This window comes from Ascaphus truei, chromosome 2 (genome assembly GCF_040206685.1).
Source record: "Ascaphus truei isolate aAscTru1 chromosome 2, aAscTru1.hap1, whole genome shotgun sequence".
NCBI lineage: Eukaryota > Metazoa > Chordata > Amphibia > Anura > Ascaphidae > Ascaphus > Ascaphus truei.
In genome coordinates this window covers 323,165,393-323,193,313 of record NC_134484.1, presented here as the reverse complement: position 1 = coordinate 323,193,313, position 27,921 = coordinate 323,165,393, and the positions used below count along the sequence as shown (strand labels likewise).

The following is a 27,921-nucleotide window of genomic DNA, read 5'->3' as shown; positions in this document are numbered from 1 at the left end:
GGATAACTATCTGTAACTATTTTATTTACAGAAAATGCCAAATATATTTCTAATTGTAGCTTTCATCAAACAGTTTCACACCAGTCAGAAGTAGAGCCCAGAACCCACTCTGTTTCCCAGGAAAAATGTTGGTTGTGTCTTACTTGCAAGATATTTTACATGATTAATAATGTATTACTTGGTGTCATCTTGGGCAGAAGTTTAGCTTTGTCTCCGTTCCAACTGATGTCTTGGAAATTGAAGTAAAGGATAAGTTTGCAAAAAGCCGTCCAATCATCAAGCGCTTCTTGGGGAAGCTGTCCATGCCAGTGCAACGCCTGCTGGAAAGACATGCAATTGGGTAAGTGTTGTGTATGTATTATGTAAATTCATGAACTGTATGGAATTGAGTATACAAATAAATATGATTTGTATTAAAATAAATGATTGGTCATCAGTTTTTTTATTAATGCCCATAATTACAAAACATTTGTGCTCCTGTGCTCCTTTTAATTGAATGGTCTTATGGTGCAAAAGGTCTAGTTTAGTAATTTAGGGCATAATTCTTAAATTGCATCAGCATCCTATACCAGGAACATTTGATAGAGGATAATAATTAAGTAATAATCCCTGAAGAACAGGGCATTACTGGCCAATAATGCCCTGGCTGGAAGAGTTGAAGGCCCGAGGCGAAGCCGAGGGACTTTAACCCAGCCAGGGCATTATTGGCCAGTAATGCCCTGTTCTTCGGGGATTATTACTATTATAAGCTAAATGTAGGCTTATTTCATAAATAATAAACACTTTTGTAAAGATATATAACTGGGAACTACTCTGATGCACCAGTGTAGGAAAAAGAAGTAAAGTAGCAAATGAGAGGGGAGAGAGGTGGAGGGGGGAAGAGGTGAGGGGGGGAGGAGAGGTGTGGGGGAGAGGAGAGGTGAGGGAGAAGAGAAGTGAGGGAGCAAGGGAGGAGGAGAGGCAAGAGTGGGGGAGAAGAGATAGGTGAGTGGGGATTGAGGGAGGTGGTGGAGGAGGGGATAGGTGAGGGGGGGAGCGAGGTGAGGGGATTGAGGTGAGGGGGGAGCGAGGTGACGGGGAAGCGAGGTGAGGAGGGAAGCAAGGTGAGGGGGGAAACAAGGTGAGGGGGGAGCGAGCGCAAGGAGAGAGAGGTGAGTGGGAGAGGTGACGGGTAGGGGGAGGTGTTGAGGGGGGAAAGGGATGAGAAGTGGGGGGGAGAAGAGGTGAGGTGTTGAGGGGTTAAGGGATGAAAAGTGGGGGGGGAGAAGAGGGGGAGAAGTGGGTGAAGGGGAGAATGGGAAGAGAAGTGGGGGGAAAGTGATTTTAACTACAAACTAAAAAAACAGATAAAAATGACCTTAGCAAAAGCTGTGCAAGTGGTGGAAGAAATATTACTTTGTTGCAAGTAACAAAGTTACTATTTGGGACCCGCCAGCTTCTGACAGCAATAGCAGGGGAGGGAGGGGGGAGAGGGGGGGGGGAGAGGGAGGGGAAAGGGGGGGGAGAGGGGAGTGAGGGGAGAGGGGAGGGGAGGGGGGAGAGGGGAGAGGGGAGAGGGGAGGGAGGGGAGAGGGAGGGAGGGGAGAGGGAGGGGAGAGGGGGGGAGGGAGGGGACAGGGGGGGGGGTGAGGGGAGGGGAGGAGGGAGGGGAGGGGGGGGAAGGAAGGGGGGGAGGGAGGGGAGGGTGGGGGGGAGGGAGCTGAGGGCGGGGGGGAGGGAGGTGAGGGCGGGGGGGAGGGCGGGGGGGGCGGAGTGAGAGAGCCTGCATGTGCTGTGTGTGAGAGAGCCTGCATGTACTGTGTGAGAGAGCCTGTATGTGCTGTGTGTGAGAGAGCCTACATGTGCTGTGTGAGAGAGCCTGCATGTGCTGTGTGAGAGAGCCTGTATGTGCTGTGTGTGAGAGCCTGCATGTGCTGTGTGAGAGAGCCTGCATGTGCTGTGTGAGAGCCTGTATGTGCTGTGTGAGATTGCCTGCATGTGCTGTGTGTGAGAGCCTGCATGTGCTGTGTGAGAGAGCCTGTATGTGCTGTGTGTGAGTGCCTGCATGTGCTGTGTGAGAGCCTGTATGTGCTGTGTGAGATTGCCTGCATGTGCTGTGTGTGAGAGCCTGCATGTGCTGTGTGAGAGAGCCTGTATGTGCTGTGTGAGAGTGCCTGCATGTGCTGTGTGAGAGAGCCTGTGTGAGAGTGCCTGCATGTGCTGTGTGAGAGAGCCTGCATGTGCTGTTTGAGAGAGCCTGTGTGAGAGTGCCTGCATGTGCTGTGTGAGAGAGCCTGTGGGAGAGAGCCTTCATGTGCTGTGTGAGAGAGCCTGCATGTGCTGTGTGAGAGAGCCTGTGGGAGAGAGCCTTCATGTGCTGTGTGAGAGAGCCTGCATGTGCTCTGTGAGAGAGCCTGCATGTGCTGTGTGAGAGAGCCTGTGTTGCCATGCTGTGAGAGGAACAGAGATGCCGCGCTCCCCTGCATCTCTGAAAGGTGAGTTGGCAGGGTGCCAAAAATTCCGGTCATTACTGAATAAATAATGCTGGAATTCTAACCAATCAGAGGGCAGGGATTTCAGTAACGCCCAGAATTTTACTGCTTTAGCCTATAATATTGTATAGGCTAAAGCTGTAAAATTCCCGGCATTATTGACATCCCTGCTCTCTGATTGGTTAAAATTCCAGGCATTATTCATTCAGTAATGGCCCAGAATTTTTGGCACCCTGCCAAGTTTTTTTTAGCCAATCAGCTTTGAGTTCTCATACACAATGAGTGAGAGCAGCTCTCAGACAGGGGAGGTGATTGGTCAGGAGGCAGCAGCAAGACACTGACTCCTCCCCCACCCTTTCTGCAGAGATCTCCGCACAGGAGAGTGAGGAGAAAGGTCTGTGTGTCTGTCTGCTGTGTGTTTTGTGGGTGTAGAGGGTGCAGCAGAGTGTTTTGTTGGTTTGTGTGTCTGCAGTGTGTTCTGTTGATGTGTGTTTTGTGGGTGTAGAGGGGGCAGCAGAGTCTGTTTTGTTGGCATGTGTGTCTGCAGTGTGTGTTCTGTGGGTGTAGAGGGTGGAGGAGGACTGCATATTGTGTTTTGTTGGTATGTGTGTGCCTGCAGTATGTGGGTTTACAGGGGGCTGCAGTGTGTCTTCATTGTGTGTTTTATGGGTGTAGAGCGGGGCTGCAGTGTGTCTTCATAGTGTGTTTTGTGGGTGTTGAGGATGGAGGAGGACTGCAGTGTGTTTTGTTGGTGTGTGTGTGCAGTTTTGTTGGTTTACAGGGGGCTGCAATGTGTGTTTGTGGGTATAGAGGAGGGCTGCTGTGTTTGTTTTGTGAGTGTAGAGGGTGGAGGAGAGGACTGCAGTGTGTGTTTTGTGGGTGTAGAGGGGGTGCTACAGTGTGTTTGTGTATATAGAAGGGGGTTGCAGTGTGTGTGTGTGTGTGTGTGTGTGTGTGTGTGTGTGTGTGTGTGTGTGTGTGTGTGTGTGTGTGTGTTTGTGTGTTTGTGTGTATAGAGGGGGGTGCAGAGTGTGTGTATATAGAGGGGGGCTATGTGTATGTACAATTTCATTTTAATAAACACATGCAGTAAAAGCATAAGAATGTAGACGATCATGCTGATAAAAAAAATCAATCTAACTACAAAAGTGTCTGTTTTTTTTAATGAAAAATGTAAAAAAAAAAAAAAAGCCTACATTTAGCCTATTATGAAATACATCATTTTGCAATGTAATCTTGGGGCTGAATAATAAAGGATTATGAGTTGAAACTTCCAACTGTGAATTTGCACCTTTCTCTGCATATAGGAACACGTATGTAGCACCCAGGCACGGTGACTTCCCATTACTTTATTTGCTAATATGGCGAATTATAGTTTGGGGCTTTTTTTTTTGGTACACAAAAAAAGTTGCAAAATCGATTTGTTTAACACCTCCATAAATGATAATGGAAAGGTATGCTCTGTGCTCTTATCCATGACGCTTTTTTCATCCATTATTATGGAAATTCATGCTATGTGTGCCTTTCTATCAAAGTCTGCAGAATGTGATAGTCATTGTTCATACCCATTATCCAAGCAAGTGTTCTTCTGATTTTTCACTAACTGCACAGTTGTGAACATAGACCTTTCAGTCTTCTTTCATTACTTTAACTTACAGAGACAGAGTTGTTAGCTACACTTTGGGTCGTAGACTTCCTACGGATCACGTCAGTGGACAACTGCAGTTCCGATTTGAGATAACATCTTCCATTCACCCTGGTGCAGTAACTTCACTTCTTAAACATTTCAATGTGTCACAAATAGGGTTGCCAGGTGTCCGGTATGGAACTGGACTGTCCTGTATTTGGATACTCTGTCCAGTAAAAAATGAGAGGTACTGTAATACTGGGCATGTATGTGTCCGGTATTTTCCTCCCTGGACATAGTGACCTGACGCACCTTTCACCATTGAGTCCAGTATTTTTGGAGAAGCCACCTGGTAACCCTAGTCACAAACAAGGATGTTTTTTTTTTTTAAAGTCTTGAACATGATGACACAGCACGTGCATTATAGTGACAACAGTGGTCTGATGAACAGGGACAACATTTTGAATCATTCTTATACTACGATCACTATCCCTAGATTTGTTGCAATGAGAATTGTTCGACAGTCAATCTTTTTCTGAAATAATTTTGTCTAAATTACTTGTAATGATATGGTGCTACTACTTTAAAGTCACCTTTTATTCTGATATTACGTGTTGCTAAATATTTGTCTGTATTAGTTGTGATGGATCCTAAATTCCTATTCAGACATTATTACAGAGGGCTCAGATTAGTTATGAGATGCCAATGACATATATCCAATGACCACAGTTACAACCCAGCAGAATGCTTGAAATTACTTTTACTGTTTAATGATATGGCCACAGACATATTTCCTATGTGATATTATGCGTAATATTTAACAGATCATTTATTTTAGTTTTCTTTAAACCTGTCTATTTGACATCACTAAATGTTGAGTTGTTATCTTTCTGACACATTGCAAAGCATGAGTCAAGTGACCGTCATTTTTAATTCTGACTTTTATCTAGATCATTACGCTAGCTTTAAAGGAACAACATTCCTGTGTAGGAATATCTTCCTAAAAATCCAGTTCATACTAAAAAAAAAAATAAGCTTTGCTTTAACAACCACATGTAAGGGGAAACATGGAGACTTTTCTGATTTTTGACTTGCTTTGTAAATATACTTTCAGATGATGAAGACGTCTCCATTACTGCAGATCCAGTAGAAACAGCTACACCCAACACAAGCCCTCTGAGCAACTCTACAGAGGAAACCCCAAGTGAGCCCCAGCGAAGAACCTTAGCCACCACTGAAAGCTCCTATCCAGAACTGCTAAATGGATGCATTTCACGTGGTTGTGATAACAATTGCTCTGCAGCTGATGGTAGATCAGTTAGTCATAGCAGCCTTCACAATAACACAATAGGAAGCACAGGGGCTGATGCTCTTCCAGCAGATACAACAGAAACCCTGGAATCCACACCAGCTGAAGTGACTTTGCCTCTTGCTGTGACCGATTCTGATCAGGAACAAGCAGCAGCTATTGCTTCTACTTCTGAAGCCAAAACAGAGACTAGTGTACACAGTATTGCTGCCACACAAGGAGATGGGGGGGAAATATTGAATACAGACAACGCAAGTATGTCGGTGGAAGCAGACAAAGATCTAGAGAAACATCATGAAGAACCAGTGGAGTTGTGCCAGCAACAGGCCAATGAACTTAAACTTAGGAACACAGTGAAGAGGAAAAATAGGCCTTGTTCTCTGCCAGTGTCTGAGCTGGAGACTGTAATAGCATCAGCTTGCGGGGAGCCTGAAACACCTCGCACACATTACATAAGGATACATAATTTACTCCACAGTCTGCCTTCAGCACAAATGATAGGGGATGAAGATGAGGAGGAACAAAACAGTGTAGACATCGATGAAGAATCCACAGTCAAGGAGATGTCTGAGAAGGACATCGTTAGTGAAACGGAAACAGTGGTGCCTGAACCTTCCTTTGAAGTCGCAATTGATGCAAATGATGAAATGGACAACAGCAGAAGTACTTTGCCCAGACACAGCTCCAGTGACCATATCCCTGGTTGTAACCATCTCTGTGTAAATGGAGAGCTCCCTCGAACTGAAAGTGAAAGTGATTCAAGTCCCAGGATTCCTGGAGAGCATGATTGTGACACATGTGACACCTCGTGCTATAGCACCTCCTGTTACAGCACCTCCTGCTATAGCACCTCATGTTATAGCCCTTCCTGTTATGACAGCCACAACCGTTTCTCCAGTCACACCCGATTCTCTTCAGTGGACAGCGCCAGGATCTCTGAAAGCACGGTCTTCTCCTCTCAAGATGACGAGGAGGAGGAGGAGGAAAACAGTGCTTTCGAGTCCATGCCTGATTCTAATCAAAGCCCGGAGCCTGACAGAGATCATGCCAATGGATCCATTCAGTGGTCCGATGATCTCTCCAGTCAAAGTGTTACTTCAGAAAGGACTCCTGGTGTCCCCGAATCTCCTGTAGCAGGCCCAAGCAGTAGGAGAGAAGGTTAGATTGATGCCCAATGGGTGCTTCTGCCAACAAATGTATTAAAATGTGTGATGCACTGGTTCTATTATCTTGAAAGCATGTTCAATCTTCAATTGGTTTTCTTTTAACAGGCATGAATACTTTTTATTGGTTTAACAAGGTCATTCTGCATGTAAATTGTTATTGTATACTTTCTCTGGGCCATAAAAAATCCTATGGGAATACTGCTAGCTTTATACTAGCTATATCAATTACAGGCATACCCCGCATTAACGTACGCAATGGGACCGGAGCATGTATGTAAAGCGAAAATGTACTTAAAGTGAAGCACTACCTTTTTCCCACTTATCTATGCATGTACTGTACTGTAATCGTCATATACGTGCATAACGGATGTAAATAACACATTTGTAACAGGCTCTATAGTCTCCCCGCTTGCGCACAGCTTCGGTACAGGTAGGAAGCCAGTATTGCTGTTCAGGATGTGCTGACAGGCGCATGCGTGAGCTGGCGTTTGCCTATTGGACGACATGTCCTTACTTGCGAGTGTACTTAAAGTGAGTGTCCTTAAACCGGGGTATGCCTGTACTCTCATACATTTTATGCATTAAGAATATGATTGTTGTCAATAGTTGTCAATAATTGTATTACTTCATGGCACATGTGTAATTTACCATTACTCTTTACCTATGTGATAGTAATAGTTGTCTCTTTTTAGTTAATTCTCCCCTCCTCACATTACACAGCTGATGGGTGTTAACCTGTGCATTACTAGAGAATACCTATGTTGTTTGCACTTTCTATCACACTGAATATCCCAGCTTGTCTTATTTTATTTCACATATGATCCTAATGGGAAAAATAGCATTGCTTGGGGTAGACATACTGTACAGTATCGACTTCCATAGACTCAATATATCAGTGAGGGACATTACTATACAGTACATATTTTAGAGTTATTAAACATTTTGTTCCTGTCATTTCTCATTCTGTTTGACCTTCTTTGAACAGACAGAACAATTTGTTTTTCATTTACAGTATATCTTAAGTTTGTTATTTTTATCTACCCAAGATGGATGGGTGTGTACTTCATAGTTGGTTTGTTCTTTTGCCACAAGGTTCTAACTAAATGTTGATAATCAATCATATATAAAGTTAATTAATATTTATGAGATCAGTTGCACAGTACGTTTGAATATTTCCATTAATTTAATTGCACTATCCTTTGCTACTATAAAGAGACATAGAAGCAATAGGCTGAATCTCACATGTTCCCAAAAGTATTATTTTTATTAAATGTTTTTGCTTTAAAGGGAAAACTACAGTATACTGTATATAAATGTGTGGTATGCTCTTTACACAAATGAGGATGTAGGTAGCTTTCATTTGTGGTCTTATTTGGGATACTGGAATCATCAGGAAGATTTTATTGGATTCTCCTCCCTCCATCCCCCCCCCCCTCCACCCCCTATTCTTGTGCAAAATTGTTGATGTATGTATGTATATCTTTATTTAAGTAGCTCCCATAGCTGTACTCAGCCCTTTAAAAGAGAGACAACACAGTACAGGGAATTATAATACAATAAGTGCAACAAACAGGATCAGACATTAGGAAAGGAAATCCCTGCCCTGGAGAGCTTACAATCTGTGGTATGTTGGGAGATTTACAGAGGCAGCAGGTGAGGGAATAAGTGCAGTAGATGGCAGTACTTGGTAGGAGTGACTGTGGGTGTGGGTGTGGGTGTGGGCTGTCCCACACTGTGGGTGTGGGACAGTAGCCATGAGTCTGGGATATTGGAGTACTTCATTTAAGAGGTGAACTCTAAGGTTTGTCTTAAAGGTGGGGCGAGAGGCTGCTTGGCATATACCGAGTGGGAGGGAGTTCCACAGATAAGATGCAGTGAGCAGAAAAGGTGTAACATGAGAGAGAGCATCAGAGATGGAAAGGAGACAGTTATGGGTAGAGCGCAGGAGACAAGCAGAGGCATAACGAGAGATCCATTTTCTATTTCTCCTGTAATTAGCACATACATTCTGATCATACCATATTACACTCAGTGTAAACAGTTTTTCTTTTTTTTTTCATTTTAAAATTCTTTAGTACTAACAAGATTCATATACTTACATAGCTTCACAAGTACTGGGTTGAGTAAAAACACAAAACAACGTTGGGAAACCATTTTGAGAAACAGGATTTTTTTCTAAATTGGTGTGAATAAATGTGAAGGATACAAAATACAACATTCAATAGGAGCTGGAAATTGTTGTAATTTTACAGAAAAGAGGTTGATTTTAATTGACATTTATTGCTGGGTTAGGATAGGAACAACAGAATTAAGATGCTTTTACAATATGTAATTAATCGACAATGTCATGTCACGAGTTAGACACAATAGTTGTGTAAAGAGAAGTGAAGAATGATAACATTAGACTCCATGTCTACCATACTCTTTGTCTCTCTAGGTGACTGTCCTTTACCATATAATGCTCAACCTATAACTCAGCTACCATCTCTGAGGACGGATCACCACCACTACCCAACCATTGATGAGCCTCTTCCACCAAGTAAGAATATGTTTGGGGCTAACTGTAATCACGTGTCCACCATAGTTCAATTTTGGTAGCACCATAGAGTTGTAATGAAGCACTTCTCATTGGCGACTACTCGCCAAATGAATGTTCTATTTACACGTGGTATGCACAACATTATATCTTGTCATATGTACAGTAGGTTGTTTAACTTATTTGTTGCATTAGGCAGCATAAGAGTTGAGTAATCACTAACTCCTTTATATTTGTCTACTGTATATGTAGTGGGGAAACCAGTTCTAGGCACAGCAACAGCTCAATGTGACTGAGAAAATAGAAAATGTATTTCTTACTGTAATTTTCTTTACCCAGAATAAGTTCACTGTGGCGATACATATGGGTAGCTCCACTCATCAGTCTTGTGTAGGACAGGAAAAAACTTCTACAGGTGTGCTATAAACGGCTTGTCCTCTCACCTGTAGTCAGTATTAGGATTTCCCAAAAACGAAACCTCCCTGCTATCTCATATTAATAGGGATGGGAAAATACTCACCACCATGAACATATTCCAGGGAAAGACAATTACGGTAAGGAATACATTTTCTATTTTCCCGTTCAACTTTCATGGCAGTGATATGTATGGGACATACGCAAGATGTCAAGTTGAGGGTGGGAAAATTAACATGATACTCGGAATATAAGGACAAAAAATGACAGATGCCCTGATTCTTTTTATGCCGATTTATTGTATCACCGCTTAAGCTTGCATCAGCCGAGGGTTGAATGTCAAGTCTACAATGCTTTATAAATGTGTTAATTGATGACTATACTGCTGCTTTATACAGTTCTGCGGGAATGCTTGTTCTCTGAGAACTCTTGATGTACCTATTGCTCTAGTTGAGCGAGCCTTTAATCCTTCAAGAACCCATCTCCATGTATGTCTGTATGCTTCATTGATACAGGTGATGATCCAATGAGCAATGGTAGCCTTCAATGCTGCCTGCCCCTTTCTGGTACTCTGTGGAGGTACGAATAGTCTATCCGACTTCCTAAAGTCCTGCACCTGCTCTAGCTAGTGTTTCACACATCTCTTTACATCCAGCTTGTGCAGCTGTCCTTTTGATTTTCTGATCGAGGAACAAAGGGTGGCAGGACAATCCCATGATATAGATAAAATGCAGATACTACCTTAGGAATGAAATGGGTGACAGGCCTCAGGGCAATTTTCTCCTGATGTATAATTAAGAACGGCTCTTTACAGAATAAACCCTGCAACTCACCCACTCTTATTGCCGATGTTAGCATTATTAGTGACATGTTCTCTAATGATTCGAATGGAAGTTCCACCATTGCCTGCAGTAACAACAACAGATCCCATAGTGTGGTGTTATTCCAGTCTTTTTACTGCTTGTTAAAATCTGATAATGAGCCTCACACTGGCCAACTCTCTTTCCAATAGTGCTGTTATAGCTGACACCTGAACTTTGAGGGAGCTGAGGCTAAGTGCTTTCTCAAAACCTGACTGAAGGAATTCAACTAGCACAGCTGAAGGAGGTTTAATGTAGCTCTGCTCTTTTTCGTTGCCCCATCGCAGGAATCTCAACCAGATCCGATAATATACCTTAGATGTTGACAACTTTGAGACACTGATCTATGCCAGAATCACCTTCTCTGAAAGGCCTTTTTGCTTTAGCAACTGCCGTTCAATTGCCAGGCTGCTAGCACCAATCTCTGTGGATTTGGGTGCTTTATTGGCCCTTGTTCCAGCAGGTTGTGTACCTGTGGTAGTTTCCATGGTCTGTGTATTTCCATGCGTACTGCCTGAGCAAACCATGCTCGTCTTGGCCAGTTGTGTAAGATGACTATCACCTCTGCCTTGCCTCTTTCTATTTTTCTCAACCCTCTCGGTATGAGTGAAATTTGTGGGAGACATACGTCAAATTGAATTCCCACAGGCAACACTGTCCATCCACCTGGAAAGCTTGAGTGTGATCTATCCTGGAAAAGAACAATGGTACCTTCCTGAAAGAGATGTGGGCAGAGGTACATATAATGGAGAGGTCTGTGTCTCTCGCAGGGTTGTCTTGGATTCTCTAATTGCAATGCTCCCGCTCCACACTATTTGGCATTTTATCTTTTGTATACCATTGGGCGAATTGGCTGTCTGTGGAGAGGGAGCATTGCAATTAGAGAATCCAAGACAACCCTGCGAGAGACACAGACCTCTGGTTTAAAGATACCTTTCAAGGCCTGCCTTCATCCATTTAGATGTAAGTACCTAGCAGCTGTGTGGATGAGGTTTCGATATACATGGGATACTGCGCAATGGTCTCCTGTTCTCTCTGATTACAGATATCTAAATATCGGAAGGAAAACAGGAGGACAGACTGTGGAGAATTACGAACTGTTTCTTCAAAAAACAGGACTAACATTTCAGGTTTACGCACTTGATAGTGCGCCAAGGACTTTGCTCTCTATACTAACACTTCTTAGATCCAAGACTGCTCTATATGCTCCAGAGGTCTTTTTAGCAGAAAAAGTGTTAAGTACAAACCTTTTCTATTTTCGCTAGGTGGAACCTTTACAATAACCTTGTTTGTTGTAAATTCTTCAATGCTTGCTTTAATGCTTCTCTTGCCTCTCTGCTTCTTGAGGCCCGTGAAATTAATTGCCAGTCTGCCTTTGGCATATACCTGAACTCCAGTAGGTATCCTGGGACAAGAGATTGAAAGACCCACCTGGTCCTTTGTCTGAGCCCACACAATCCAGAATGCCACCAGTCTTACTCCTTATTTCAGATTGTTTTGAGACAGGTCTTCCTGGCCAATGTGATCTGGTCTCTCTATAATTTATCTGATCAGGCTGGTATACTGAGTAATAGGGACGTCTGAATCTCCTCTCGTGTGGAAGGAAATAACTTTTCCCTCCTGATACATTTGAAATAATATTGTGTAATTTTTTTACCAACCAAATATTCTCCTTCAAAAGGCAATATGCATCAGTTATTCTTTGAGGCTGCGTTCACCAGCCATGGCCTCAACCATAGGGCTTTCTTTGTGACCACCGAAAGAGCCATGGATTTTTGATGCACTGTAAGATAAACCACGTCAAATGATGCCTCTGTGATATAATCTGTGGCTAATTTTATTTCCGTCAATGCTTTTAGGATTGACGTTCTCTTAACACCCTTTCCCACCGCAAATTCCATATTTGCGACCCAGACTCACATAGCCCTTGATACAGAAGCCACTGCCACCACTGGCTTAAAAACTACTGCTGCCGTGACAAATGCTTTCTTTAGGACTATCTCTAATCTTCTGTCCAATACATGCTTAAATTAACTCCCTCCTCAGGAAGTTCAACAGAGGTACTGTATACATAAAACAAACACATTATGAAGTTCCACAAATCTTGTGCACTCTTTTTGGCAACGATCCCTTGGCTGTATTGCTCTCCATAGCTTGCAGCATACACTTCTCTCTTTCAGATCACACAAGCAGCACTCTCTTGCCTCAGCTGTGTGTTTAACAGTCCCCCACGAGGTTTCCTCAAGCTTACTGCTGTACTTCCTGGTTCACCGCACTTCCAGTTTCTGGCGCGCTCCCGTTTTGCACCACCATGTGTGCGCTCCCACTTCTAGTACTACAGCACATGCACATGGGGTCTGTCTCCCGCTGCTCTCAGAAGCGACTCTGTGGTCCGCCCTGGTCATTACTGGGGCCTACGGATTGCTTTCTTGTAACCTCAATGTCCAGGTATCCTCATTCCCGCAATGTTGTATTTTGGAGGGGAGGTGTTCCCTACCTGTCGTCTGGGTTAGGGGGGATTCCGATGTCTCCCGTGTGAAGCTTGAGAGTCAGATCTGGAAGAAAGCAGCATAGGTTATTGCGGTGTAGGAATAGGGCAGTTAAGATATATAGGGTAAATAAGATATCCAGATCCAGAGAGTGAGACAGAGAGAGTGTGAGACAGAGAGAGTGTGGGTGACACACATACACACACACACAGAAGTGGGTGGGTGACACACACGCACACACAGAAGAGGGTGTGTGACACACACACACACACACAGAAGAGGGTGTGTGACACACACAGAGAGAGACATATGGTGGGTGACACACAGAGAGAGAGACAGATGGTGGGTGACACACAGAGAGAGACAGATGGTGGGTGACACGCAGAGAGAAACAAATGGTGGGAGAGAGAGAGAGAGATGGTGGGTGACACACACAGAGAGAGGGAGATGGTGGGTGACACACAGAGAGAGAGAGAGATTGTGGGTGACACACACAGAGAGAGAGAGAGAGAGAGAGAGAGATTGTGGGTGACACACAGAGAGAGAGAGTGAGAGAGAGAGAGATGGTGGGTGACACACACAGAGAGAGAGAGAGATGGTGGGTGACACACACACACAGAGAGAGAGAGAGATAGATGGTGGGTGACACACACACAGAGAGAGAGGTAGATGGTGGGTGACACAGAGAGAGAGAGAGAGAGATGGTGGGTGACACACACAGAGAGAGAGAGATGGTGGGTGACACACACAGAGAGAGAGAGAGATGGTGGGTGACACACAGAGAGAGAGAGAGAGAGAGAGAGAGATGGTGGGTGACACAGAGAGAGAGAGAGATGGTGGGTGACACACAGAGAGAGAGAGAGAGAGCGAGATTGTGGGTGACACACAGAGAGAGAGAGAGAGATGGTGGGTGACACAGAGAGAGAGAGAGAGAGAGAGAGATGGTGGGTGACACACACAAGAGAGAGAGAGAGAGATGGTGGGTGACACACACACACAGAGAGAGAGAGAGAGAGAGGAGAGAAAGGCTGAGAGAACTACGCTGCCAGAGGTAGTCCTAAGGTGTGTCCAAAAAACAACAAACCTACTGTACTGAGGACAGAAAAAAGACTGACTGCAGTTGAGAGGAGGAGCCTTTATAGTACACCTGTAGAAGTTGTTTTCTGTCCTACTCAAGACTGATGGACGGAGCTCCACATATACGTCACCGCCATGAACGTTGAACGGGAAAGTACATTTTTGTCTCTTTTACCCTAAGGCTGCGTCCAGGGTGAATCCAGCCGGGCGGAGGCGCGCTGAGGCTGAGGGAAAGCGGGTGCTTTCCCTGGCCTTAGACCGTGCTCCGCCCGGGGGCGTGTCGTGGGAGGGCTGTGACGTCACAGAGTTGGTTCGTCCTTATTGGGCGAACCGCTCACGTGACCGGCCCTGCGCTCCGGCGAGCGCAGAAACTAAAAATTGTGTAAAACCTACGCTTCCGCAAGCGTGCGCGAGCCCCTGCTAAAGCCGCTCTCAATGCGGCTGCAGGGGCTCATTGCCGAGCAGCAGCGCGCCTCAGCACGGGTCTGCGCCTAAGCGATGACCATGCCCGAGGCCTAAGAGACCAAAATAAATCTATACAATCTTCAGGACAAATATTTATTGCACCTATAAGTTTATATTTACAGTTTAAGTCCGTGCTTTTTTTTAGAGCATGGTTGTGCCATAAAGAAGCTGCTTCTACCCATTTCATTAGTTATTACAATATATTTACCTTCAAGATCACATATCTCTATTGTATTGTTTGAAAGAAAACAATAAAAGATTAATTATTTATGGCACATTTATACAATGGCTATATAATTCTTGGGATAATCAAACTGTTACTTAGGAAATTCTTTGAGATGCAACGTCATAAAAGCACTGGTCATTTGTGATTCATTTCTCAACATAGCATATAGTTTTTCTTATCCAGTAGAGGGCACATTTTTTCAGCCGGACAAGGCAATTTTGATGTATTTTTCTCATGCACCCAGTGCAAAAAAAAATTTTTTTGTACCCTGGAAAATTTGGAAGAATGGAGCCCCCCCTCTTTATCTCCCCATCACCTTATTCCTTCCGCTCTCCTCCTTCCCCCCAATGTCTCTTGTACACCCTTTATGCCATTCCATCTTTTCCCCCTTATGTTGCTCTACTGTTCTCGCCTCCTTCTGTATTTGTCTTCTTTCCCTCGTATGTCTCACTCATTTCCTTCCAATGTTTTTCTCTTCCCTTCCTCACTTGTTTCTAAGTTTCCCCCCCCCCTCAGCACACTTATTGTCTCCTTCATGTTATTTCCTTTCAACATTCATGTCTCTCCCTTTCCCCCAGCATGTCTCTCTCCTCTTCCCCAAGCATGTCTCTCCCTCTCTCCTATCCCCCAAGCATGTCTCTCCCTCTTTCCTATCCCCCTGCATCTCTCCCTCTCTCCTATCCCCCAGCATGTCTCTCCACCTCTCTTATCCCCCAGCATCTTTCCCTCCTATCCCCCAAGCATCTCTCCCTCTCTCATCTCCCCCAGCATGTCTCTCTCTCTTCTTCCCACAGCATGCCTCTCTCCTATCCCCCAGCATGTATCTCCCTCTCTCCTAGCCCCCAAGCATGTCTCTCCCTCTCTCCTATCCCCCAGCATGTCTCTCCCTCTCTCCTATCCCCAGCATGTCTCTCTCCTATCCCCAGCATGTCTCTCTCCTATCCCCCAGCATGTCTCTCCCTCGCTCCTATCCCCCAGCATGTCTCTCCCTCTCTCCTATCCCCCAGCATGTCTCTCCCTCTCTCCTATCCCCCAGCATGTCTCTCCCTCTCTCTTATCCCCCAGCATATCTCTCCCTCCTATCCCCCAAGCATCTCTCCCTCTCTCATCTCCCCCAGCATGTCTCTCTCTCTTCTTCCCACAGCATGTCTCTCTCTCTCTCCTAGCCCCCAAGCATGTCTCTCCCTCTCTCCTATCCCCCAGCATGTCTCTCCCTCTCTCTTATCCCCCAGCATCTCTCCCTCTCTCTTATCCCCCAGCATCTCTCCCTCTCTCCTATCCCCCAGCATGTCTCTCCCTCTCTCTTATCCCCCAGCATGTCTCTCCCTCCTATCCCCCAAGCATCTCTCCCTCTCTCATCTCCCCCAGCATGTCTCTCTCTCTTCTTCCCACAGCATGTCTCTCTCTCTCCTAGCCCCCAAGCATGTCTCTCCCTCTCTCCTAGCCTCCAAGCATGTCTCTCCCTCTCTCCTATCCCCCAGCATGTCTCTCCCTCTCTCTTATCCCCCAGCATGTCTCTCCCTCTCTCTTATCCCCCAGCATGTCACTCTCTCCTATCCCCAGCATGTCTCTCTCCTATCCCCCAGCATGTCTCTCTCCTATCCCCCAGCATGTCTCTCCCTCTCTCCTATCCCCCAGCATGTCTCTCCCTCTCTCCTATCCCCCAGCATGTCTCTCCCTCTCTCTTATCCCCCAGCATATCTCTCCCTCCTATCCCCCAAGCATCTCTCCCTCTCTCATCTCCCCCAGCATATCTCTCTCTCTTCTTCCCACGGCATGTCTCTCTCTCTCTCCTAGCCCCCAAGCATGTCTCTCCCTTTCTCCTATCCCCCAGCATGTCTCTCCCTCTCTCTTATCCCCCAGCATCTCTCCCTCTCTCTTATCCCCCAGCATCTCTCCCTCTCTCCTATCCCCCAGCATGTCTCTCCCTCTCTCCTATCCCCCAGCATGTCTCTCCCTCTCTCTTATCCCCCAGCATATCTCTCCCTCCTATCCCCCAAGCATCTCTCCCTCTCTCATCTCCCCCAGCATGTCTCTCTCTCTTCTTCCCACAGCATGTCTCTCTCTCTCCTAGCCCCCAAGCATGTCTCTCCCTCTCTCCTAGCCTCCAAGCATGTCTCTCCCTCTCTCCTATCCCCCAGCATGTCTCTCCCTCTCTCTTATCCCCCAGCATGTCTCTCCCTCTCTCCTATCCCCAGCATGTCACTCTCTCCTATCCCCAGCATGTATCTCTCCTATCCCCCAGCATGTCTCTCCCTCTCTCCTATCCCCCAGCATGTCTCTCCCTCTCTCCTATCCCCCAGCATGTCTCTCCCTCTCTCCTATCCCCCAGCATGTCTCTCCCTCTCTCCTATCCCCCAGCATGTCTCTCCCTCTCTCCTATCCCCCAGCATGTCTCTCCCTCTCTCCTATCCCCCAGCATGTCTCTCCCTCTCTCCTATCCCCCAGCATGTCTCTCCCTCTCTCCTATCTCCCAGCATGTCTCTCCCTCTCTCCTATCCCCCAGCATGTCTCTCCCTCTCTCCTATCCCCCAGCATGTCTCTCCCTCTCTCCTATCCCCCATGATCTCTCCCTCTCTCCTATCCCCCAGCATGTCTCTCCCTCTCTCCTATCCCCCGGCATGTCTCTCCCTCTCTCCTATCCCCCAGCATGTCTCTCCCTCTCTTCTATCCCCCAGCATGTCTCTCCCTCTCTTCTATCCCCCAGCATGTCTCTCCCTCTCTTCTATCCCCCAGCATGTCTCTCCCTCTCTCCTATCCCCCAGCATGTCTCTCCCTCTCTCCTATCCCCAGCATGTCTCTCTCTCCTATCCCCAGCATGTCTCTCCCTCTCTCCTATCCCCCAGCATGTCTCTCCCTCTCTCCTATCCCCCAGCATGTCTCTCCCTCTCTCCTATCCCCCATGATCTCTCCCTCTCTCCTATCCCCCAGCATGTCTCTCCCTCTCTCCTATCCCCCAGCATGTCTCTCCCTCTCTCCTATCCCCCAGCATGTCTCTCCCTCTCTCCTATCCCCCATCATGTCTCTCCCTCTCTCCTATCCCCAGCATGTCTCTCTCTCCTATCCCCCAGCATGTCTCTCTCTCCTATCCCCCAGCATGTCTCTCTCTCCTATCCCCCAGCATGTCTCTCTCTCTCTCCCTTTCCCACAGCATGCCTCTCTCCTCTTCGCCAAGCATGTCTCTCCGTCTCTCCTATCCCCCAGCATGTTTCTCTCTCTCTCCTATCTCCCAAGCATGTCTCTCCTATCCCCCAGCAAGTCTCTCTCTTCTTCCCTCAGCATGGCCTGGGCAAACAAATGACGTGCAGGAAGGGGGCCCGGCCCCTAAACCCACCGAGCCTCAGACAGCAGTACCGATTTTGTCCCCCCTTCAGCTGGCAGCCCCGCCTGCACCCGTATCAAAGTCTCTGTGTGCCATCCAGCTAAATTCTAACATGCTGCATCAGATGCTAGAAAAAGTTCTTACATGTGATGAAACTCTACTCTATAAAACAGCGCCAATGGGAGTTTTCTTGCAATTTCAGCATTTTCCTCACTAACAGGGAATGCATTATAAACATATTGCTTTGTATACTGTAATGCTGTTTTTTAAACCTAGACTGGGAAGCTCGTATCGACAGCCATGGAAGAGTATTTTATGTGGACCATGTCAATCGCACCACAACGTGGCAGCGTCCGACCACAGCTGCAACTCCAGATGGTATAAGCAGATCTGGGTCTGTCCAGCAGATGGAGCAGCTGAACCGCAGGTAGATATCCTTCACAGGCATTAAATGAGCCCCTATAGTTTCAGCGATGCCAACAATGCATTGCAATGCAGCAGTTTATATTTGGAAGCTTTCTCACACTGAACAATCATTACATTCATGAGAGGAGAGTGCACACATTTTAATGCGATCATGCTTATCACTTTCATTAACCTACCTCTTAGGCTGCGGCCAGGGTGAATGAGAGCGCACTGGCGCTCAAGCTCGGCGCTCATTTTGCTCTGGCGATTTGTGTCCTGTTAGGCTGCGGCCATGATCAGGGAGCCGGTGCAGAGGCGTGCACGAGCGGCACACAGCGCGATCCCAATGATCGCAGTCATAGACCGTGCGCGCACGTGCGACAGCGATGGGGCGCGTGGTGCGTGAGGAATCAGTTAAATTTGATTCCACTTTGCGATGGCCAGGTCACGTGAGCGGTTCGCCCATTGAGGGCGAACCAGCTCTGTGACGTCACGGCCACGGCCCCCGACACGCCTTCCTGTTGCATCTACCCTGGCCTCAAATTGCTGGCGCTAAAAAGCGGGTGACATCACGCGCACAGACGTGAGCGCACGGTCACCATGGCCGCAGCCTTACTTGCGCACGGGGGGGGGGGGCGTGTTGGGGGTGCGGCCATGATGTCACGGAGCTGGTTCGCCCTTATTGGGTGAACCGCTCACGTGACGCATCAGCGAGCAGCAAAATCAAATGTGACTACCTCGGCAAGCAGCAAGCTTACGGGCACGTGCACAGGGGCGCGCCCGCACCCACCCGCACCCTGGACAAGCGCATTCAGAATTATCACTCTGATCACGCTAAACATGAGCACCAGCATGCGCTAAGCACGGCGGCACGTGCACTTCGCTTCACCCTGGCCACAGCCTTAGACCCCGATGTAACATGCTGAGAAGAGGTTTTCCTCCTGGTGGAGAGGCGATAAGCACCATTAAAATTAATGGGGTTACAATCTTCTCCGGGACAGCGAAGACATCTTCACAGCAAACTATACAGGGGCCCAGGTGACAAAATCTCCCAAAGTATTGTTTTGGAACGTATAAATTCAAAGTAATGAACAGTAACAATTAGGGATTTTAGTTATACAGGGTTTATTATTACCTAAATCTTTTCTTCCCAATGTCACCCTAATAAAAAATATATTGCTCGACTTCTGCTAATGGAAAGCTATTATAAACTGCTCACAACTTCCCTCATATCTCTAGTACTCAACTTAATTCTTTAGTAATTGAGCAACTTTGGTTCACTTTCCATTTTCCGCTCTCATATTATCATTGATTTCTAAGTGTCACTTGAAAAGTACAGGCATACCCCGAATTAACGTACGCAATGGGACCGGAGCATGTATGTAAAGCGAAAATGTACTTAAAGTGAAGCACTCCCTTTTTCCCACTTATCGATGCATGCACTGTACTACAATCGTCATATACGTGCATAACTGATGTAAATAACGCATGTGTAACAGGCTCTATAGTCTCCCCGCTTGCGCACAGCTTCGGTACAGGTAGGGAGCCGGTTTTGCTGTTCAGGACATGCAGACAGGCGCATGCGTGAGCTGCCGTTTGCCTATTGAGCGAGATGTACTTACTCGCGAGTGTACTTAAAGTGAGTGTCCTTAAACCGGGGTATGCCTGTAGTCTGTTTTTCCAGACTGCATTCTGATTGTCTGGATTTCACAAATACATCTAATGGTTTATCTTGGGACTAACTTTAAAAAAAAAAAAAAAAAAAGTCCACTACGCAGAAGGCTCTGTGAAACCCGCAAAACAAACTTGAAATTGCTCTCTAGGATTCTATTCTCAAAATAGTTTATTCTGTATTTAATATATAACAGAAAGTGGTTCCAAATAAATCCCATTACAAAGATACATGTGCAAGATGTGTAAATAAGAAAATATTGCCCTGCATATACTGTATACGTCGTACAGAACTTTTCTAGCTACTTTAGGGAATATTGTTGATTTGTTGTTTGAGCAGGAAAGAGAAGGGGAACTTCAGGACATCACCAGTAAAACAGGTGAAACATTTGCCAAGTTCACAAATTTGGGACCTTGCAGTGATTTTCTAAATTAGAAACCCATATGTTCTGGGCCGACAGGAGGGGAGAGCCGGGACAAGTGTCACGGACCCGGTGGCTCTGAGAGGCGCGGCCCCCGATGCTGGAAGTTCAACCCACACTGTTCTCCATGTCCCGAGGGGCCGCAGCTCCGCTCAGCTGCAGGCCCATCTCTCGCCAAACCCTCCTCCCCCTCACACCCTCCCCAGTGCACACTAACAGTGCTGGAGGTTGGGCCCCAGCTTACCTCCACCGCAAGGGCCCTTTATGAGCGAAGCCCTCTCCTCTGTAAAATTATTAGGGGTGAGTGAGTGAGAGAGGGATGGGTGAGTGAGAGAGAAGGATGGATGGGTTAGAGAAAAAGAGATGAATGGGTGTGAGTGAGATGGGTGGGTGAGAGAGAAAGATGGGTGAGAGGGTGGGGTGGGTGAGAGAGTGGGGTACATGAGGAGTGGATGAGAGGGGTGAATGAGAGAGAGAGGGGTGGGTGAGAGATAGAGGAAGGGTTAGAGAGAGAGGAATGGGTAAGAGGGTGGGTGGGTGAGAGAGAGGAATGGGAAAGAGAGAGAGAGGAATGGGTGAGAGAGAGAGGAATGGGTGAGACAGAGAGGAATGGGTGAGAGAGAGAGGAATCGGTGAGAGCAGACGAGAGAGGGGTGGGTGAGTGAGAGGAAGGGTGAGAGCGAGAGATAGGGAGGGTGAGAGAGAGAAAGGAATGGGTAAGAGGAATGAGTGAGAGGGTGGGTGGGTGAGAGGAGATGATTGAGGGTGAATGAGAGAGGTGGGTGTGAGGGTGAGAGAGAGACAGAGAGGGGTGAGTGAAAGAGAGGGGGTATGAGAGATAGGGGGATGAAACGGGGGCAGACTGAGTGAGGAGGAGAGAGAGGGGTAGAGAGGTAAGAGGGAGAAGAGAGTGTAAGAGAAAGAGCGTGGGGGTCACCAACAGTGAGGCTTCGGTGGAGACTCTAGTCCTGGGCCCCGGGAAAGCTTTTGGTAACCCAGCCTATGTTTCACCAAACTTGGCAACTTTCACCATCTTCCCTACACTTTTAGCTAAGCTTTTCATTATCATGATAATTCGCAGAAGCAAAAGTTTGAAAAAAAATACAGAACTTAACAGTTGTTTTTTTGCTTGTGAACTTCTAACTTTGGCTTGCGAACGAAAAAAATAAATCTCCAACCCCTTCACCTTTGGGCGACGTTCTTAAAAAAATAATTCAGATTTATCTACTGTAACAAGTCGAAGCAAGATCGGGACTGTACTGAAAATCCCCAAACAGCATTTTAGTATTTGGATTTAAGGAGTATCAACGGTTTAACAGGAGCAAAGTGGCAATCATAACTGGCAATTCTTCTTGAAGATCACATTTACCTCATGTACATTACATGCAATGGGGACTGTATTTATCAGCCATCCGACTGTTGCAGAATTGGAGGATATAGCAGCAGCATAGTTATAAAAGGATGCCATTTCATCAACGCAATGCATCTTTTTACTTTGATAAATCTGGTGATTTAAATAAAAGTGTAGATGAGAGCTGTAGATTAACACTCTAGCTGGTTTTCAAGTATGTCTGGGTTTTAGTCACCTCACTGATGGTTGCTGGGGTTAATAAAACCAGGCAGAGTTGAACAGCAATTGCTACTTTATTTCTTATCTGTATACTGTACATATTGGAATTGTTTGCCCAAGAGCTCAGTACCCACAAGTGCTATTTTTGATATTTTTTCTAGTGTGCAGATACATCTCACTTGTTATTTGATTTAAATTAAAAAAAAAAAAAAAAAACTTTCAGCCACATTTTGCAATCTACGGTCTCTTCGGTACTGGTATTATACTACGATCGCTAATCTTCAAAGATCACTGCTTTCTTTCTTTCATTTTTTTTCTTTTGGCTTTTGCATTGATTGAGCATCTTTTTTCCCTAACTAACCCGTAAAGGGGGCAATTACACACAGCTGCAAACTTGAGCCATAGAACTGTGGTTCATCAAGGTCACAAGGTGCCCTTGATCTTGTTCAGCTAATTAAGTAACAAGGCCATTTAAATAAAATCAGTGTCACTGTCTATAAAGCGGATATTTCAAAGCATTCCAAGGGCTGAAGCCAGTATAGAATATTTCAAAGTTAATCTAATGTGAAATAGTGTTTATACTAGAACATTTTATAGCAACTTGATTAAAAGAGCAATTTATTTGCATAAAACTGAGATGAGTGTGTATAAATGTTGCTAATCTTTTTCATAAATGAAAAAAAATATTTGCGCTAATTTAATCAGTGTTGCAGACCTAATATTTTACTGCGGAGGATTTAAAGCTCCAGTGCTATTTAAGTGCAAATTGTCCCAATACTGTATTGTTTAACCATTTGTGAATTGATAGTCTAAAAAATTTACTTTAGAAGAAAATCACTTTTTTTATGGGGTAAAAAGTGTAGCATGTCAATGCAAAACTCTGTAATGGGAAAGTCTATACTATGATAAGTAACTTTACAGTCTATGCCTATGGGTTCATGCAACATACTTTGATCAAATGCAGTGAAGAAAGATACAGTATGACAACAGGTTTCAAATTGAATGAGTTTCCACAGTATAGTGGAATATAATACCAGTGCTCTAAAAAGACAAAGTAAGTGGACTGTGTGAGGAAAGGGGTTTCTGTCTACCATGCTGATTTATAGAGTGAATCATTAGAATAATACACATGCTCAAAGACACAAAGGTAAGCAATACTGTATATCAGGTTTCCAAAAAATGTGTCTCCGTGTCAGATTTTTATGATACGTTTTGCATCTGTGGAATGAATTACATTGAATGTAGTCGATCTGTGTTAGATAGATATGTGTCTAGGCCACCAGAGAAGGTTTTTTTTTTAATTCATGAAAAGCCTAAAGGAAAAGAATGACCTTAGGCATGTATATTATAATAATACAGGACCATGTAACTCCTTCCCATTCCCTCCTCTTATTTCATGTAATGGTTCCTCACTGACAGATAGATACGAGGGCCAAATGACATTGATGCTTAGATGTGAATGCCTCTCACAGTGGCTAACTCAACATACTCACAAGTGCGATTGGCAGAAAACTGCCATTGACTCCAATGGCAGTTTTCAGCCAATTGCAGTGCGGCCCCTTGTTAAATTGAGTCTATGGAGCTGGTAATATACAGGCAAAAACTCTATTGTTGAGCTCTAATCCTATGAATTATGCTGCCTCAGAAATACTCAGAACCTAATGGTTATGAGTTTTTTTGAGGCAGCGTAATTCATAGGACTAGGAATGGAGCTGAACCATAGCGTTATGAAATTGATTATGTTTACTCAGTACTCCTACATGTTCTGTTTATTTTAAATTCATTGCTGTTACCTTGTAATATGCATCTGAACCAAATTCGGAATAGTACAAGAGCAAAAAGACTTTGGCCGAAATGTATTAAGGCAAAAGCTGTGCAATATTGAGGCGAAAAACTGCACCACATATATCAGAGAATAAACCAAAATGTCTTTCTTACATTTCAAGCAATACTTTTGCCCCAGAATTGTAACAGTTTTGTCTTGATACGTATGCCCCTTATTTTAATACACACTCAGGCATATGTATAAAGGCAACAGTGGTGTCATTCTGTTGCAAAACATTGCACCATATCCACCAAACTAAAGTATCCTATTGATATTAATAGAATTTTTTTTATTTGATCCATCTGGAGCAATATTTTTGCCTTCGAATTACGCAGACATTTCCTTGATGCCTGAGCCCCACAGAATCTGTTTTATTCATGTTTATTCCTATGTATTCATATTCCTATGAGTGTCTTGCTTTAAATCGGTTGTTCCCAACCTTTTTTGAGCAGGGGCACTTTTGATGTTTTTTTTTTGCATATCTCGGGGCACCCCTGGTCTTCAGACGACACTCATCCCCTCCCCGCTTTCATGCATAATCACTAACCCTCCTTTTCACAAGCCCACACCCACCACACTCGCCTACACTCTTCTCACACACTCCACATTCACCCTCACACATCACACTCCCCCTTTTACTCAACACACACTCCACATTTCTCTTCTCACACAGCACCCTCAACCTTTTTCTTAACCATAAACACCACGTTCAACCCCCTTCTCTTACTTGTACCACACGCCTTCCCCCACCCCACACAAAGCACTAACCTCCCTCAGCCTCCCCCCACAAAAAGCCATCATACACCACCACCCCACGCACAAACACAATGCATTACACTCTCCTCTCAACACAAAGTCCTCACTCCTTCCCTTTTTCCTCCTACCTTCCCACACACACCTCAAACATATGAGCTACTCTGCGGGCTCTGTCTGTAGATAGAGGGGGGTCCTCTCTCTCCACTGTGCCAGGCTGTGAGTGTCGAGGCGGATCGCAGCCTCTACGTCTACAGGCAGAGTGGGAGGATCCCGCTGGGTAGCAGCTGAGTTTTTCCCCTTTGGCCCGGGCACTCTTCTTGAAGGGTCGCGGTACACCAGGGTTCCTCTGCACCCTAGTTGAGAAACACTGTTTTATATTGTAAAAACTGACCTTTCATTTTTGTCAAATAAAGGTATCAAAATATTCAAAGGACAATTGCAACTGAGAGGCCAGAGGAGGAAGCTAGTGGTAGAAGTGACAGACTTCCTGGGCTTGGTGATTCTGAGACCGATCTGTCGCAGCCAAACTCAGGTATGAATTCTTTATTCATTTGAACTAGGGAGGAGATGTTTTTTAAAGATCTTGTTTGCCTTTGCTGCTACTGCATGACTTTGGGCACTATTGCTAAGCCTGCTGTCTACAAGCACTCCTAAATCCTTCTCCATTAAGGAATCCCCTAATTTATCCCTATTTCATTTGTATGTCATCTGTTTATTTTTGTTTCCCAAATGCATAACCTTACCTTTATCTGTATTAAACCTAGTCTGCAATTTACCTGCCCAAGTTTCATGTCTCTCCAAGTCCTTCTGGAGAGAAATTATATCCTACTCTGATTCTACTACTGTACACAATTTAGTATCATCAGCAAAGATGGAGACTTTGCTCTCTATGCCAACCTCAAGGTCATTAATAAACTAGTTAGGGGTCCCAGTACCGATCCCTGAGGTACTCCACTCACGACTTTAGCCCAACCTGAAAAGGTTCCATTTATGACAACCCTCTATTGTCTATCCTACAACCCGTTTTCAATCCAGGTGCAAATATTTTTACCAAGTCCTATTAGCTTTATTTTGTACACTAACCTCTTGTGTGGAACCATATCAAAAGCCTTTGCCAAATCTAAGTAGGCCACATCAACTGCATTGTTGATGAGTTCTGTGACACTGCACACCCAAAAGTAAGAATATATGTGGAAAAGGGCAGCCAGATCTGCAGGAGAGAGGCTGCAGTTTAATACATGCAGTTTGGATCTTGGCAAGTAGCACAAGAGAAACAAGCCAAGTATTCAAGTATGCTCAGTGCACCATGGATAATTCTCCAGTTTAATCTCCAGTGGGGAAAGAGACCAGGGTTGAATGTAGTTCCCACTTCCGGGGGCCTCTTCCATCAGTTGGCAGCACCTTGATCGTACATTATAGGGCTGGAGGGTGAATGGGAAAAGCACTAGGTGGAGAGCAAGAGAAAGTACAATCTCACCATGGCAGGGAAACATTATGAGAGAATGGCTGTAACGGTTCCTGGAAAGGGTAGAGAAAACTGTCAGCTCACCCCAAAATCAGAACAAAAAGATGTCAGCTTCCCCAAAAAGGTATCCCTGCCCACACTGCCTTTTGTGTTTTCTGACCTCAAAGCAGCAGCCACCGCCATGACTGCTTTATGATGGAGACTCAAATTGTGCATGTCCACATTAAAGGAAAATATTACAAAGGATGGAATGCAATCTGTGTTATTATAATTGTGGGCCCCTTTAGCACTGAAGAGAGATCAAATGGGGTTTATTGTGCTTAAGGTTTGATGTCATTATTTATTTTCTAACGCCATGGTTACTTTGCTTTACTTTTACAGAAGCGAGAAGAGAGGGGTCCCTTACACCTATAAATACCCAGAAAATTACTTTGCTACTGCAGTCTCCAGCTGTCAAGTTTATAACCAACCCTGAATTTTTTACTGTGCTCCATGCAAACTATGTAAGTTAAGGAATTGTAATAATTCTTTCTACATAACACATCTGCCTTTGAGAAAATACTCCTACTTCAGAGATGATGAATCTGTTTTTATTTGGTGGAACTACAGATGGGTGGGTTGGGTACTAAAAAATCCAAGCAGATTCATCCGAATCCACCATTGGGTGGATTTGTAAGAATCCGTACTCTGATTCCAAATGAAAACTGAAATCCACACTGCGGATTGTTAAGAATCTGCTCTCTCTAGCTTCCCCTCCCCTCCTCGGATTTAATCTGAATGCGAATTTTTAACAATATGACCGCGGATTGTTAATCCGCCATGTGGACAGTCGGTGATAGATAATAATCCGAAAAGGGCAGGTCGCACTTTTTGAGGAACCGGCCAATTCGAGGCGTATCCAAATTTTCGCCCATCTCTTGGTGGCACCAATGTTAAACAATGACAATAAACGAATGAAAACATGTACTGTATATAAGCACAACCTGGTGGAATAGGAGCCAGTGATAACAGGGAGATTAGGTGTATGTAGAGTTTCTGAGAGAGCTGCAGTCATAAAGTGCCATGTTTACTAAGTGGTGCTACTCAATAAGACACCTTCTGGTACCAGTAGACAACAGGCATATAGCGCCATTTAGTAAATATGGACAGAGATAAGAATGGAAAGGCAGCCTTGACACCAAAGTACATCACAAAAAAAGAAAGTAGCATTAGAGTATACTGTATGATCCCAAAGCCGATTCATATACAGTAGTCTGCATTTGAATGGAAAGAGGGAAATGGATATGCAGTTCTTCTACAAAAGTTTTGTCAAAGTATTTTTTATATTGGAAGGGGTTCATATATCACGGCACACTTGGTGCACAAAGAGTGGACAAGATACATCAAAGAAACAAATCCTATTGGTTTTAATACAGCAGGTCTTTTTTCTGTGAAATACATGTGCAGATATTGTGCCCCTGATTTGCTCTACTTTGGCTTTGATACATATGCCCCTTATTGAGGAGAACACAATTATTTGCAGATGTCTCACTCATAATCATCTGACAGTGTTCGCAAACCTTGCACATGTGAGTTTCGTGACAGCACATATACAGATGTAGCCCAATTTATGTTGCACTGGACTATGGCAAAGCAACTCTTGCTGCTGCTCTGTAATCTTGGTGAGGGGAGTTTGGTATTACAGAGGTTAAAGTTGCCACGGTTTCCTGGGAGACTGTTGTTCTATATCCAATTGGATCGTTTGTGGCCAAAATTCTCCATTGTTTTGCAGCATTGCATAATCCCCACAGAGGATGATTTATTAACATAAGGAAAGTGTGAATAAATGTGCGTTTTGACGCATCG

At 45.0% G+C, this 27,921-nt stretch overlaps 1 protein-coding gene across 2 annotated transcripts in view; it reads left to right on the top strand.

Moving 5' to 3' along the window:
• The window catches only part of HECW1 (HECT, C2 and WW domain containing E3 ubiquitin protein ligase 1), a 331,172-nt gene that overhangs the window by 243,591 nt on the left and 59,660 nt on the right, over positions 1-27,921 (top strand). For both annotated transcript variants that reach the window (XM_075586582.1, XM_075586583.1), the window contains 7 exons: positions 198-340; positions 4,130-4,230; positions 5,213-6,565; positions 9,011-9,112; positions 18,239-18,389; positions 25,025-25,143; positions 26,458-26,579. In XM_075586582.1, the coding sequence (XP_075442697.1) occupies positions 198-340; positions 4,130-4,230; positions 5,213-6,565; positions 9,011-9,112; positions 18,239-18,389; positions 25,025-25,143; positions 26,458-26,579 (2,091 nt within the window). The remainder of the gene's footprint in view (positions 1-197; positions 341-4,129; positions 4,231-5,212; positions 6,566-9,010; positions 9,113-18,238; positions 18,390-25,024; positions 25,144-26,457; positions 26,580-27,921) is intronic.